This window comes from Leucoraja erinacea, chromosome 16 (assembly GCF_028641065.1).
Source record: "Leucoraja erinacea ecotype New England chromosome 16, Leri_hhj_1, whole genome shotgun sequence".
In the NCBI taxonomy this organism is placed as follows: domain Eukaryota; kingdom Metazoa; phylum Chordata; class Chondrichthyes; order Rajiformes; family Rajidae; genus Leucoraja; species Leucoraja erinaceus.
Genome location: NC_073392.1, coordinates 44,305,243 through 44,321,431, shown reverse-complemented (window position 1 = coordinate 44,321,431; position 16,189 = coordinate 44,305,243). Strand labels below are relative to the sequence as shown.

Genomic DNA, 16,189 nt, shown 5'->3' with positions numbered 1-16,189 from the left:
GAAAGGCATTTTCACAAAAGAAAAAAGCGGATCCCTGAAAGCGTAAAAAAAGGAGGTTGAAGGGACACATCAGAACCAACCACACTGATCAGTTAAAAGATGAACCGATATTTGTCCCCACTGACATCCCACCAATCTCACCCCCACAACATCAATTTGACATCAGCCCTCCCAAGCTGAGTGAGGTAAAAGAAGTAGTGAGGAAGGGAAGAATGGCCTCTGCACCGGGCCCTAATGGTGTCCCGTATTGTGTCTACAAGGATGCCCCAGATGTTATGAAATTCCTCTGGAGGAACATGAGGGTTGCTTGGGGAAAGGAAGTCATCCCCAAAGCCTGGCGAAGAGATGGGGGGGGGAGTCCTGATCCCAAAAGAAACAAATTCTTCCACCATCTAACAGTTTCGGCAAATAAACCTTCTTAACATAGAGGGCAAGATCTTTTTCAGTGTGGTGGCAAAAAGACTTACAAAGTATCTGAAACAAAACCATTTCATTGATAGGTCAATCCAAAAGGCTGGCATAGCAGGCTTCTCGAGATGCCTTGAACATACCAGCATCATATGGCATCAAATCCAGACTGCTAAGAAAGAATGAAAGAATCTGCATGTCTTGTTCCTCATTCTGGCCAACGCCTATGGATCAGTTCCTCATTTGCTACTGTGGACTGCGTATGAACTCTTTGCGCCGGCAATAATAACAAATCTGGTAAAATAACTACTTCCAGGATCTGCAATTTTGTCTCACTGCATCAGACTTCACCACAGCGTGGCAACCACTGGAAGTAGGCATCATGGCGGGGTGCACCATCTTCCCACTGACCTTCACTATGGCAATGGAGCTCATTATCAGAGCATCAAAATGGGTTGTGGGAGGAAAACGGCTACAGTGTGGTCAGCGATTGCCACCGATACGAGCCTATATGGACGATATAACAACACTAACAACAACTATCCCCTGCACCAAGAGACTTCTGGAAAAACTTCATCAAAACATCACATGGGCAAGGATGAAGATGAAACCCAGCAAGTGCAGAAACATCTCCATTGTCAAAGGTCAAGTCAAGGATCAAAGATTTCATATTGACGGAATACCTGTTCCAACTGTTTCAGAAATGCCAGTGAAGAGTTTGGGCCGATGGTATGATGCAAAGCTCAAGGACACCGAGCAGCTTGAACAACTGAAAAAGGATACCATCATGCACACAGCTCGCATCAACAAGATCTTGCTACCAGGTAAACTCAAGCTGTGCTGCTTCCAATTTGGCATACTACCAAGAAGCATGTGGCCTTTAACCATGCATGAAATCCCCATCGACAAAGTGGGAAAGCTGGAAAGAATGATCAGCACACATGTGAAACCGTGGCTTGGACTTCCACGATGTTTAAGTCCTGTCGGACTGTACGGGAGTGGCAAATTGGAATTGCCCATTGCTGGACTTGTGGAAGAGTTCAACTGCGCTAAAGCAAGTTTGGTCATGACCCTCACTGAATCTGAAGATACTGTTATTCGAACAGCCCCCCCCCCCCCCCCCCCCCCCCCAACCCCCCCCCCCATCTGAAGCCGTTCAGAGTGCTAAGTCTGCTCTTCATTTCCGGGATGTGGTTGGCGAAGTCCAACACGGGAGAGCCGGGATTGGGCTCGTCCCAAAAGCTCCTCAATGGCACAAGGCAGCATCAGTGCAGAGGAGACGGCTCGTGGTGGAGGAGGTGCGAAGACGGGAGGAGGCGGAGCGACACACCAAGGCCATCTCAATGGCCAAGCAGGGGCAATGGACTAACTGGGAGAGCCTGGAAAAGAGGAAACTCAGCTGGCGTGACATCTGGCAAATGGAAGGATCTCAGCTAAGTTTTGTCATCAGAGCCACTTATGATGTTCTACCATCACTGCAGAACCTGAAGCAGTGGTTTGGAGAAGACCCCACTTGCTCCCTTTGCCAAGCACCTGCATCACTAAGGCACATTTGAACAGGATGCACTATGAGCCTCGGCCAAGGGCGTTAAACTTGGCGGCATAACCACGCTCTCAGACAGCTGGCATCAATCCTTGAACACAGGCAAACGATCACACATGCTTCCCCACCAACATCGGCAGGAAATGTCCACTTTACAACATTTGTACCAGCAGGCCAACCTCCAGATCCTCCAGATAACATCAAAGGATGCAAGCATTCTGCAGCCTGCTCGGGATTGGAAAATGGAAGTGGACTTAGAAAAAAGGCTTGTGTTTCCCCCAGACATTGTGGCTACAACACTCCGGCCAGACATGGTCCTGTGGTGTACAACAGCCAAGTTGGCATACGTTGTGGAATTGACAGTTCCATGGGAAGATGGTGATGAAGAAGCTTATGAGAGGAAAAAGACCAAGTACTCTGAACTGGCAACTGAAGCTTCCCAGAATGGCTGGAAGACCAAGATTTTCCCTGTCAAAGTGGGATGCAGGGGATTTGTTGCTACATCTATGACCAGGCTATTAAAGAAAATGGGGGTGAGGGGTCGCTCCCCCCCAACAAGCAATCAAATCATTATCAAATTCTGCAGAAAAAAGCAGCAATTGGCTTTGGATCAAAAGGAGAGACAGCAAATGGGCTGCAAGATGAAGACAGGAGGGTATGGAACTGAGGGGGTATAACTGGGACGCCAGGTATCACCGTTGAGCCCTCTGGAGATGTTAACCATATAACCATATAACAATTACAGCACGGAAACAGGCCATCTCGGCCCTACAAGTCCGTGCCGAACAACTTTTTTCCCTTAGTCCCACCTGCCTGCACTCATACCATAACCCTCCATTCCCTTCTCATCCATATGCCTATCCAATTTATTTTTAAATGATACCAACGAACCTGCCTCCACCACTTCCACTGGAAGCTCATTCCACACCGCTACCACTCTCTGAGTAAAGAAGTTTCTATACTCAAATGTTGTGGGCTTATCAATGAAAAGTCAAAGAAGGAGGGTGCCCACCTGACGTACCTACCCTACCTTTCACTACTCCAATCCCACTGCAAATAGCAAGAGTGCCGACTTATTACAGGGATTGAAACATCAAGTCCTATTAGCTCTAGTAGTCTCCAACCTGTTATATCATTTAAAAGTATAATAATCATAGGGAATATATTTAACGAGGTCTATACGGCGCCAGTGTGAAACGGCCTGTAGTGGTCAGTGGACAGAAGCTGTCGTGTATCATCAGGCGACTCACTCGAGTACAGACGCAAGCACGTTCTCCATCAGTCCTGTCAGTGCTTCATGGCATGCAGGTACAGTCCCTCATTCACCCACCTTATTTAGTCTTTTTACCCATCATTTAGGGATGTTATATGAATCAAAAAAATGTCAGCATGTTTATGTTTAATTTTGTTAGTTTATCAAAATTATATTCATGTATGTTTAAGTTAGTTTATGAAATAAACTTGAAAAAAATGAAGTTATTTTTTGCTTAAACCAGTTATCAGAGAAATATATTTGTTTGCCTTATGAACTTTAAGTTTATGAAACAGAAAGAAAGAGATTAATAAAGATATATAATAATTTTTATGTCGCGTTTCCCTGAGATGAAAATGATTTCAAGGGTTCCGCAAGGTTGAGAAACGCTGCTTTAAGCAATTGAGATACACAACCAAAAACCATTGATACTTGAAACTACTGTTGGCCCTGAGACTGAGCCTGGATATCTTGACTCTCTGTGATTCGGGTCCTCACCTAAACAGACGAGCCCATCCCCAACATAACCGTCCCAGCATGTACATGTTCTCTCTCCAGTGGAAACATTGGTGCAGTTGGAATGGTCCGAGCAGCCGCCGTTATTCATCACACAAGGATTGATTTCTGTAAACAGAAAAATGGTGCTTCAACTTGGTGCAGCGGTTTCAGAAATATCAGCAGGGGTGAAAATAACAAATGGCAAAGGCGGAGTGCATTCTCATAGGTTAGTTTAGTTTAGAGATACAACGCGGAAACAGGCCCTTCTGTCCACCGAATCCGTGCCAGCCAGCAATTCCCGCACATGACCACTATCCTATACACTAGGGACGATTTACAATTTTTACCAAAGCCAATTAACCTTCAAAATGTACGTCTTTGGAATGTGGGAGGAAACCGGAACACCTGAGGAAAACTCGCACGGTCACGGGGAGAACGTGCAAACCTCGTACAGACAGCACCCGTAGTCAGGGTCAAATCTGGGTCTCTGGCACTGTAAGGCAGCAACTCTACTGCTGCGGCACCATACCGCCCTATCTTAGTTGCATGTGCAAAAAAGGTCATCACAGCAGCCTTTGTGCATCACAAACATCTTTAGCCTGAGTCCCTCAACTAAGGTATACTTGGATCACCCTCAGTTGTACTAGATATTCCCAAGGTCACCCATCTTGTTGGTAAATCCATCAGAAGAGGAGGTGTTGACTGCCTCATGCCCACCTCTGATATCAGGGTATCTCCAGTGGTGGATGCTGGCAAACTCTACTGTTGAACCTCTATCCATGGGCAAACCCGCCTTAAAGTGGCACAAGTGGTTGAAGACAGAGAATGATATTAGGCACAGTCCACTTCTTGGTGCTAATGTGCACATTGTATGTTATAGATCAGTGTTGCCTTGCTGCCCTGTACAGTCCCACACACACAACAGCATTTTAGTAATGTCTCCATGCGATAGTTCATTTCTATCCCTTTATGTGTAGGAAGGAACTGCAGATGCAGGTTTAAACCGAAGATAGACACAAAGAGCAGGAGTAACTCAGCGGGACAGGCAGCATCTCTGGAGAGAAGGACTTGGTGAAGTTCCGGATCTGAAGAAGGTTCTGGGCCCAAAACGTCACCCATTCCTTCTCTCCGGAGATGCTGCCTGTCCCGCTGAGTTACTCCAGCATTTTGTGTCGATTTTCTACCCCTTTATCTTTGCTTTTAGGAGGTGAGAAGGACGCAATGTTCATTCGTACCTGAGCAATAAGATCCATTTCCTGTGTAACCAGCAGAGCACAAGCAAGAGGGCAGAGAACCAGGTGACCCTAGAATGCAACTAAAACGTACAAACACTCAGTCTATCTTGTTTAATCAACAGTGCTCACATCTTATTGCTTTTATATTGCTTTTCACCGCTGGAGCGCAGTGATTACAGACACAGTATGCAATGCTGTGTGATGGTTCTGAGGCTGCGGTACCAGGACACATGCTGTGTGCGGTAGATACTCAGTAGATGCAATCCATAACATGCCCAGATGTTTCATTCATCAACATGATGCATGCAGTTAAGAATGTTACTTCACTTCTACCTCTGCAATCAATTAACATCTGCATGAGTTACATAATATTGACCCATTTTAACTTAACTGACAAACAACCACATTGGAATTGCAGCTATTTAAATTTAATAACATCAAAAGATGCATGATAAGTACAACTGATAATACGTTTGTTTCCCTTACTTGGCACTGGGATGACATGTTCCATTGCAGTGATCTGTTACAATTTCTGAACAGGAAAAAAGATAAAACATCTAGTCATAATTCATTTTGCTTGGGAAAGCGAGACATTTATATAAAAACAAATGTTATCCTAATTCTTTCTTAACTACATCCCATGTTTCTGCCAAATAGGCATATAATTTATGTACAGGAAGGAACTGCAGATGCTGGTTTACATCGAATGATGGGCACAAAATGCTGGTGTAACTCAGCGGGTTAGGCAGCGTCTCTAGAGAAAAGGAATAGGTGACGTTTTGGGTCGAGACCCTCTTCAGACTGAAGAAGGGACTTGTCCTGAAATGTCACCTTTTCCTTTGCTCCGGGCGTGTCATTTAATTCAGTTTAAAACTTTAAAGAGGGTAAAAGTTATCAGTGCTGCTATTGTCTCTAAGTCGGGGAAAATAGAAGTAGTGGTGAAAAAATAACGTATCCAGCATTACAAGTCTGAGCCCTGACCTTCATAATTGGAATAAATGTTCCCCCGAGATTCTTTTCTCCTGTTGTGGAGGCTAGAACTAGGGCTGGGCCATTTAGGACTGAAATTAAATAAAATTAATGTACAATGGGTTTTAAATCTTTGCAGGTTTGTACTTCACAGGACTGTGCATGTTCGATCATTCAGTTATTCAGGGTTTAAAGCAATGTGTTTTTGGAAACAAAAATGAATCAGAGAATAAGTAAGAAATGAGAGAGAGGATCGGGTACGGTTCTTGTTGACTAGAACAGAAACTGGAGCCCATAAAAGCCTCCGCCTGATTCTATTCCTTATACATTTAATCTAGAGTATGAACTGTTTTACAGTATGTGAAAGCAATCCAACAGTTTCACAATTATGCTGGGAATAGCAAAATGAAAATAACACAGAGAAATGTGCCATGATAATGATTCAGTCATTGAGTAACAAACAGTGCAAATAATATTAAACTAACGTCAACCATAATATGACCCATCTGGGAGAGTTTACAATAGAAGATGCCAAGTATCTGAAAACAAAATTATTTCCAAATAGCTATGTTTCTCAGCTGATTCAAGCAAGAAAAGTATAGGGAGCAGGCTTGCAGGACGAAAAAAGTTGCCAATGAACAATCTCAGTCGACCATTGATGGATGTTGCATCTTTCATTATCAGGCATCAAAACAAAGGTATGTCAAACACCAAAACTGCCCGGTGAGAGAACTTCAAAAGAACACAAAGTGTGGAGTAGCTCAGTTGGCCAGGCAGCATCTCTGGAGAACATGGATAGATGACGTTTCAGGTACTGTTTTGTTCCATGTTCTCCAGAGATGCTGCCCGACATGCTGTGTTACTCCAGCACTTTCATTCCTTTTGTTTATTAACCAATATTATCTGCACTTCCTTGTTTCTAGGGACTTCAATTTTTTTCTGCGGGAGTTAGTTGTTTATATGTTGAGAAGTGTCAGCAAGGGTGAAAATAACGAATGGCAAAGAAGGGGTAAATTATCATAGAGTTTAGTTTAGTTTAGAGAAATAGCGTGGAAACAGGTCCTTCGTCCCATTGAGTCCGCACCAACCAGCAATTCCCATTCACTAGCACTATCCCCAACACACTAGGGACAATTTACAATTTTACTGAAGCCAATTAACCATCAAACCCGTACGTCTTTGAAGTGTGGGAGGAAACTGGAACTTCTGGAGAGAACCCACGCAGTCACGGGGAGAACGTACAAATTCTGAAACAGACAGCACCCGTAGTCAGGATCGAACCTGCTTCTCTGGTACTGTAAGGCAGCAACTCTAACGCTGCAGTACAGTGCCTCCCTAAAGCTGTACTTTCTTAGCTGCATGTGCAAAACAGGTAATCACAGCCGTATTAGTGCATCACAAACCTCTGTGGCCCGAGATCCCTTAACTATGGTATAATTGGATCACCCGATATTAACGCAGAGAAACATTTAAGATCGCTACTTGAAGAAAATATATTAACAACCGACCTTCTGTAACTATATTTTCAATTTGTTTTTTGATCTATTATAAGATTTCACTTACCTTTATCACAGTTTATACTTTCCCATCCTTTGTAACAGTAACAGCTTCCATCGCCATCTAACCCATCATTGCAGTTCCCATTTGCGCACAAGCATTCTAAACACATAAACAAGTAACTGGTTGATTGGATTGTGAAATGGTTGTGATGGTGGGGAGAAAAAAAAACATTCAGATGTAAACTGATAATCAATAGACAATAAACAATAGGTGCAGGAGTAGGCCATTCGGCCCTTCGAGCCAGCGCCGGCATTCAATGTGATCATGGCTGATCATCCACAATCAGTACCCTACTCCTGCATTCTCCTCATATCCCCTGACTCCGCTATCTTTAAGAGCCCTATCAAGCTCCAGAGAACCGGCCTCCATCGCCCTCTGAGGCAGAGAATTCCACAGACTCACAACTCTCTGTGTGAAAAAGTATTTCCTCATCTTCATTTTAAATGCCTTACCCCTTATTCTTAAACTATGGCCCCTGGTTCTGGACTCCCCCAACATCGGGAACATATTAGTCCAAGACAACATCTGATTTAATGATATCATGGGAAGAGTAGAAGAATGGGTCATCAATCCATCAAATAGCCATGTTCACTCAACCTTTTACAGAGTGGCATGGATAAACCACTATTGATAATTCAGCTGCCTATCCCCAAAGTTGGAACAAAATAGTGGACCAATCTAACTGGAGGTGTGGATACTAATAATAAGACATAAACCTGTACTTCCGACACTGTCAGCAAAGGTTAGTGCAATATTATACTTAAAATTAGTGCAACACTACATACCACGTGTCTGAATAAAGGTGAGGTACTTTCCTCAATTTCGAACAATGTTAAAATTATAATTTTGCGAAGTTAAGCAAGTTACATGAAAAGTAAACATTATACACAAATATGTACCTTATTCAGCCTTTCGGAGGTCTCCACTATTACTTAAGCCGGTTTAATTCAAAAAACCTCAAGATATCAAGAAATGACCCAATAATACTGGACTTAGTGAACAATATGGGTCCTATCACTAGACCATTGTATTAGTTTCCTCTCCAGTGATATTATTCAAATATAACATTAATATGACATTATATAACATGAATTTTGTATGGCTTTGTAAATATTTGATTAGTGTTCAAATGTAAATAATTTGGTGTACATATAGTGATATGGTGTACATATAGCTGCTAAATTTGTATAACATAATTACAAGCAGTTGAATAAGGGGCGGGAATTAATAAGCTTTGGCTTCTTCCTGCTCCTTTTCGGACACATATGATTTCATTTATTTATAGATATTGTTTATGACACTTTATAAATATTTTTGCTTTGTTTTTTCTATGCTGTTTCACACAGTCTTTTATTCTGTTCAAAATAAATAATAAAATAAAATAAAAAATAAAATATAACTTTATAACTTACTATCTAAATGGCGTCATGTTGGGAAAAGGGGAAATACAACGGGATCTGGGGGTCCTTGTACATCAGTCTATGAAAGTAAGCATGCAGGTACAGCAGGCAGTGAAGAAAGCAAATGGCACATTTATAACACGAGGAATCGAATATAGGAGCAAAGAGGTCCTTCTGCAGTTGTACAGAGCCCTAGTGAGACCACACCTGGAGTATTGTAGGACATTCTTGCTATTGAGGGAGTGCAGCGTAGGTTTACAAGGTTAATTCCCGGGATGGCGGGACTGTCATATGCTGAGAGAATGGAGCAGCTGGGCTTGTACACTCTGGTGGTTAGAAGGATGAGAGGCTATCTCATTGAAACATATAAGATTGTTAAGGGTTTGGACACGCTAGAAGCAGGAAACATGTTCCCGCTGTTGGGGGAGTCCAGAACCAGGGGCCACAGTTTCAGAATAAGGAGTAAGCCATTTAGAACGGAGACGAGGAAACACTTTTTCTCACAGCGAGTGGTGAGTCTGTGGAATTCTCTGCCTCAGAGGGCGGTGGAGGCAGGTTCTCTGGATACTTTCAAGAGAGAGCTAGATAGGGCTCCTAAAAATAGCGGAGTCAGGGGATATGGGGAGAAGGCAGGAACGGGGTACTGATTGTGGATGATCAGCCATGATCACATTGAATGGCCGTGCTGGCTCGAAGGGCCGAATGGCCTACTCCTGCACCTATTGTCTATTGTCTATTGTCTATAACATCGATAATGTTTTATTAACAACGTTTAATGTTTTATGTGTCATTCCTAATTGTCACTGTATGTCGGGACTGTTGTCACTTGCGGGCAGAGCACCACAGCAAATTCCTTGTATGTGAATACTTGACCAATAAACGTATTCATTCATTCATTCAAATGTTAGAGATGGCTGAGCATGATACTTCATATATACCAGCACTTTCTCCTGCAATTACAGCACGGAAACAGGCCATCTCGGCCCTTCTAGTCCGTGCCGAACACTTATTCTCCCCAGTCCCATTTACCTGCAATATAAACACTTGAATGTAACATACATGATCAAAATTGTTTAGGAAGCATTGTGGTCTTGTGAGCAGTTGTTTGCCAGAATGGTGGGACATCTCAGAATAGTGGTCACATTTTTAGCCTTTTAGTCAAATTAAAACACAACAGAAAGTTACCTATTGGTGAGAACATGAAGCACCCCCCACATCAGGAACAGTATAGGTTACACAAATATTTTTAGTATCCTTGAAACAAAAAGTGATTGTTATTAAATTTTCAATCCATTTATAATTTGAGTAGAGTATGGTCCGTACCAAGTGTGCAGTTTGTTCCGTATCTTCCAGCTTCACAAGATTCACAGGCAGTGCCTTGAAATCCTTCGTGACACAGACACTCTCCGGTTCCATTAATACCATCCTGACAGATGCCATAATTGGAGCACAGAGCACGTGGCATGCCAGGGCACATCTGGCACCGTGCTCCAAAGTATCCCACACAACAATCTAAAGTCTAGAGCAAGCAAAACCAGCAATGAGATGTGCATAAGAAAACAGATAAAATAACTGCTTTAAGACTTAATAGCAAATTGGAGCTCACTATCCCGACAAATAAACAAAATTACGATACGATAGAACTTGAACTTGGGGTGGCACGGTGGCGCAGCGGTAAAGTTGCTGCCATGCAGCGCCGGAGACCTGGGTTCGATCCCGACTACGGGTGCTGTCTGTACGGAGTTTGTACGTTCTCCCCATGACCTGCGTTAGTTTTCTCCGAGATCTTCGGTTTCCTTCCACACTCCAAAGACGTACAGGTTTGTAGTCTAATTGGCTTGGTAAATGTAAAAATAGTCCCTAGTGTGTTGTGTGTGTTGGATAGTCTTAATGTGCGGGGATCGTTGGTCGGCGTGGATCTGGTGGGCCGAAGGGCCTGTTTCCGCACCGATTCTCTAAACTAAACTTTATTTACCCCAGGAGGGAAATTGATCTGCCAACAGTCATAAAAAAAATACAAAATTCTTGAAACATGAAATTAAAGTGACGAGTGGAAAGGATTGGGAATGTGCAAAGATTGGGGAGAGATTCCAATTTAGCACTTGGATCAGTCTGTGCCTCAACCAGAAAGAAGAACATTTAGGATGGGAAAAGCAGATATAAAAGCAGTGACATGTGGAAAGTAAACTTACAATAATGACTTGTGTACAGTTAGGTCTGCAGCCAGCGTATTCCACATTTCTCCCATTTCTAAATTGTTTATAATTGCAGTTTGGTGTTCTGACTTGGCCTTGAAGTTTCTAAACATAAAAATGAATGTTTAAATGTCAAGTGTTTAATTGCCACATATACCGGCCAGAGAACAGTGAAATTCCTATTTGCTGCAGCTATACAAACAAATACATAGCAGTTAATTACACAATAAATTCTTCAATATGACATACTCTATATTGATTATGAGTATTGGCACTCAACAGTGTACAATAAAACATTCTCAAACATTGCTCTTCAATTTCAGAAAAAATGTAAAAATTATAATTTTGCAAAGTTAAGCAAGTTGTGTAAAAAATAAACATTGTTCAGAAATATGTATATTGTTCTGACTCCTTCAGAGGTCTCCACTATTACTTATGCTGCATTAATTCAAAGACTATCAAGAAATGGACCAATTATGCAGGATTTGGGGAACACTCTGTGTGCTGACAGAATCTAGACCATATCAGTATTGGTATGTTTGTTATTGTTATATCTACCAAGACATAATGAAAAACATTGTTCTTCATGTTATCTAGGTAAATCATACCTTACACAAGTACAATTAAACCATACAACTACAACAGGTAGTGCAAAACGAGAAAGAAAACGGAGTGTAAAATATGGTGGTACAACACAGAGACCATGCAGATAAAACAGTGCAAGGGCCACAATGAGGTACATGGGAAGATCGGGAATTCATCCTTAGCCTATCCCAGAGAGATTCATTCAAGAATCTGCTAACGGCAGGGAAGAAGCTGGTCTTGAAACTGGTGATGTTTGCCTTTAAACTTTGTATCCACCACCCAACATGAAAAGGGAGAAGAGAGAACAGCCTGGGTGTAAGTGGTTCTTGATTATGTCGTGTTTAAGAGGGAACTGCAGATGTCGGTTGCTTTGCCAAGGCAGAAAAATATAGTGGGGGATGTGGGGGAGGCTAGTGTGCATAATACACTGGGCTGCGACCACAACTCACTGTAATTTCTCACAGTCTTGAGCAGCAGTTGCCAAACCAAACTATAATGCATCTCAATAAGATGCTTTCTTTGTGGGAATTAGCAAGAGTCGTTGTAGACGCTGTGAATTTCCTTCGGCTTCTGAGGAAGTAGAGGCGGTGATGTGCTTTCTTGGCTGTAGCTTGTAGTTAGATGAGGACAAATTGTCGAAGATATTTACACCTAGGAATATGAAGCCCTCGATCATCTGATGACCTTTGGTCCACAACCAGCGATGCTGCTCACTGTACAGTTACAACAATGCCATTTATCAGAATTGACAATTGTACTGAACGTTCATCAAGAGTTAGGCGAATCCTAACGAGACACTGATCAGTCGTTAGCAAAGTGATGGAAGGGATTGACAACATTTACTAATAACCTGTTCAGTGCTCAGTTCAACAGAGGCAGGGCGCTTCAGCGGACTCTATAACTTTGTTACAATTTTATTTTGTTTAGTTTAAAGATACAATGCGGAAACAGGCCCTTTTGGCCCACACCGACCAGTGATCCCCACACCATCCTACATGCACTAGGGCCAATTTTACATTTGTACCAAGCCAATTCACCTACAAAAGTCTTTGGAGTGTGGGAGGAAACTGAAGCTCTCGGAGAAAACCCACGCAGGTCACCGGGGAGAGCGTACAAACTCCATACAGACAGCACCCGCAGTCAGGATCGAACCCAGGTCTCTGGCGCTGTGAGGCAGTAGCTCTATTGCCACCCCACCCTGCTGCCTGTGGGGCATGTGGGACATATTTCTGGAGATGTGGCAAGAATAACTGCCCTTGTATTCAAGGTAGTATTCATCCAGGTGCAGCAATGTAGGGACACAGTGATGGGGACATCAATGGGACCACATCATGGTTGTGTGATTACTGGAACCTTTCTTCTCAGCCCAGGACATCATTTTATTTTGTATCTCACCGGAATTATTTTCAGTGACTTTATCAGTGACTTTGTCTCCAGTCTATAATTGTGTGCAACAAGACCCCAATGCTTTTTCCACAGCTGCTAATTATACGTGACAAGCAACATTCATGTCCCAAATTAAAAGATACCAATCAAGTCTCACAAGAGGGATGCAAGTCATTTCATATAACCATATAACCATATAACAATTACAGCACGGAAACAGGCCATCTCGGCCCTACAAGTCCATGCCGAACAAAATTTTTTTCCCCTTAGTCCCACCTGCCTGCACTCGTACCATAACCCTCCATTCCCTTCTCATCCATATGCCTATCCAATTTATTTTTAAATGATACCAATGAACCTGCCTCCACCACTTCCACTGGGAGCTCATTCCACACCGCCACCACTTTCTGCGTAAAGAAGTTCCCCCTCATATTACCCCTAAACTTCTGTCCCTTAATTCTGAAGTCATGTCCTCTTTACATCCAATGCCATTACCAGCCCCAAGTCCCATCAGTACAAAGACCGAGAAATCAAAATGGCTGTAGGCCTTGGTGAAATATCCGCCATCTTGCTGAATATCTAAGGTGCAGAACAGGACATCTCTTGCCAAGTCATTCCCATAGAGCTCCAACTCTGTCATCTGTCCAACAATATAGAGTCATAGAGTGATACCGTGTGGAAACAGGCCCTTCGGCCCTACTTGCTCATGCCGGACAACATGTCCCAGCTACACAGGTCATACCTGCTTGTGTTTGGTCCATATCCCTCCAAACCTATCCAAACCTGTCCTATCCATGTACCTGTCTAACTGTTTCTTAAACGTTGGGATAGCCCCAGCCTCAACTACCTCCCCAGGCAAATTATTCCATACACCCACCACCCACAATATGTTAGACCAACTCAATTATGCCCTGAGTGACATACAGCAGAATAAATCCAAGCCATTGCTGCCTCTTCACTATTGCCAGTCATCAGTAAAGTGACAATTGCTTTGTTGTCACTGAAACTCAGTTTGGATCCAGTCTGTATGGAGTTTGTACATTCTGCCTGTAACTGCCTGGGTTTCCTCCCACATTCAAAAGACGTACAGGTTTGCAGGTTAATTGGCTTCAGTAAAATTGTCCCTAGTGTGTAGGATAGTGTTAGTGTACAGGGTGATCAGTAATTGGCGCAGACTCGGTGGACCGAAGGGTCTGTTACCACACTGTATATCTAAACTAAACAAAACTTCATCTAACAGAATGCATTTCAAGAAATACTGGGTGATCTGAAGTCAATGGGAATCACAAGAAGAACTCTCCACTGGCTGGAGTTAAACTTAGCATAAAGGAAGGTGGTGGTGTCTCATGTCGCCCACTGGCCTCAGCTCTGTTGTTGCTGCTGATCCACAACATGTTCTACATACCCTGCCTTACGCTGCAAGATCTACCTTGAATCTGCACCATTTAGGTTGCTGCCATTAAACACGCTGGAGGGAATGTTCGGTATTAAGGTTTGATTTAGACTTCACAAGGACCATGCACCACAACATCATGGAGTGATCTATTAATAAGATTGAGCTGGATCTTCGCTCATATGTGGTCATATATTTGGTGCTGGACCAGCGTTTGGCAACACTTACTTCAAGCTTCAGCCAATTCTGATAGTGGTGACATTTAAGACGCCCACCCAAAGAACACTATATGTTCTTACTTTCCTCAATGCTTATCTTAAGTCAGAACGACCGAGCCATCAGCTGCAAGTGAGCAGTAAGTGGTCATCAGCAAGAGGTAGGGTTTCGGCCCGAAACGTTGCCTATTTCCTTCGCTGCCGCACCTGCTGAGTTTCTCCAGCACTTTTGATCTAGACTTCACAAGAGGTTTGCTCCACAACATCATGGAGTGATCTATCATAAGATTGAGCTGGATCTTCGCTCATATGTGGTCATATATTTGATACATATAGAACACTAGACTAAGTGGGACCCGTTGGGTCCCATGTTCACACGGGAGGGCTGGTCCCCCGACACAATATTCCACCTCTCCACCAATTCCAATATTGGTGACCAGTGGGGGGGGGGGGGGGGCTTTCTGGAGCGCTGGTATGGGTGTTGTTGGCTGCAGGGACTACTAGTCTCCAGAGGGCTAGTATGGAAATTGTGGGCCAAATGGATTCTTGAGGTGGCAGCTCAGTTCCTCATGCCTGATGTGCTGGCAGCTCATTCACGGCTGGTGGGCTGGCAGTTGACTATTGGCTATTGGCTATTCCTTGAAATTCCATTTCAAGCAGAGTGCAAGGCCACCAAATTCAAATCCATTTTCCTATCATTTCAAGCAGGGTGCAAGGCCACCAAATTCAAGTGCAGTATCATACCATTTCAAGGAGGGTGCAAGGCCACCACATTCAAATGCAGTTTCATACTATTTCAAGCAGGGTGAAACCACCATAAAAACCACCATAAAACCACACAAAACACCACACTCACAGTTCAGTAGACATTCATTGTGTTCAGTTGATTCACAGCTCAGACAGAGTCGTGACCTCTCCCTCCCCCATCATGCAGAGACTGAGCCACCGACACTTCCGGGTTTTTATAATCCCTCGCCCTCCCTCCGGAGAAGTTGTGGCCTTCATGGTGTGATTGACAGGAGAGAGAGTCTCAACATTTTTTAAACACTAATAACACTTTTGTTTTTCATTGATGGGAAGAATCCTCTGCACCTGATGAGTGGAGGGGGACTGAGTAAGATGGCCAAAAATGACAGCCGTAAGTGGTAGCGTTTTATCTAAAATCAATATACAGTGCAAACAGGAAGTTGTCAAGTTTAGACAAACAACCATTTGCATGCAGTGCCTTTTCACTTCAACCCAACCTCCCCAATCAACCATTTGCAGGCAGTGCCTTTTTTACTTCAACAACCATGTTTTCATTTTCAAACCACATTAAGGGCACTCACAGTTGAGTAGACATGTGTTCAGTGCTATTCAGAGCTCAGAGAGACGTGACCCTGGCTTCCTCCTTCTTGCAGAGACTGAGTGAGGCACACCACTTCCTGGTTTTATAGTCCCTCCTCCTCCCTCCAGCAGGGGCAGCAGAGAGAATGGCAATTTAAAAAAAATATATATATATCTCTCTGATATTTCATCGATGGGAAACATCCTCTGGTCCAGGAAGGCGG

General features: G+C 43.3%; 1 protein-coding gene across 1 annotated transcript in view; it reads right to left on the bottom strand.

Moving 5' to 3' along the window:
• stab1 (stabilin 1) overlaps positions 1 to 16,189 on the bottom strand; it is a 259,880-nt gene that overhangs the window by 75,607 nt on the left and 168,084 nt on the right. Inside the window, exons 37-42 of the mRNA XM_055647479.1 lie at positions 11,058 to 11,165; positions 10,189 to 10,384; positions 7,469 to 7,564; positions 5,423 to 5,468; positions 4,937 to 5,016; positions 3,702 to 3,827 (exon numbers count right to left, since the gene is read on the bottom strand). Of these exons, the coding sequence (XP_055503454.1) occupies positions 3,702 to 3,827; positions 4,937 to 5,016; positions 5,423 to 5,468; positions 7,469 to 7,564; positions 10,189 to 10,384; positions 11,058 to 11,165 (652 nt within the window). The remainder of the gene's footprint in view (positions 1 to 3,701; positions 3,828 to 4,936; positions 5,017 to 5,422; positions 5,469 to 7,468; positions 7,565 to 10,188; positions 10,385 to 11,057; positions 11,166 to 16,189) is intronic.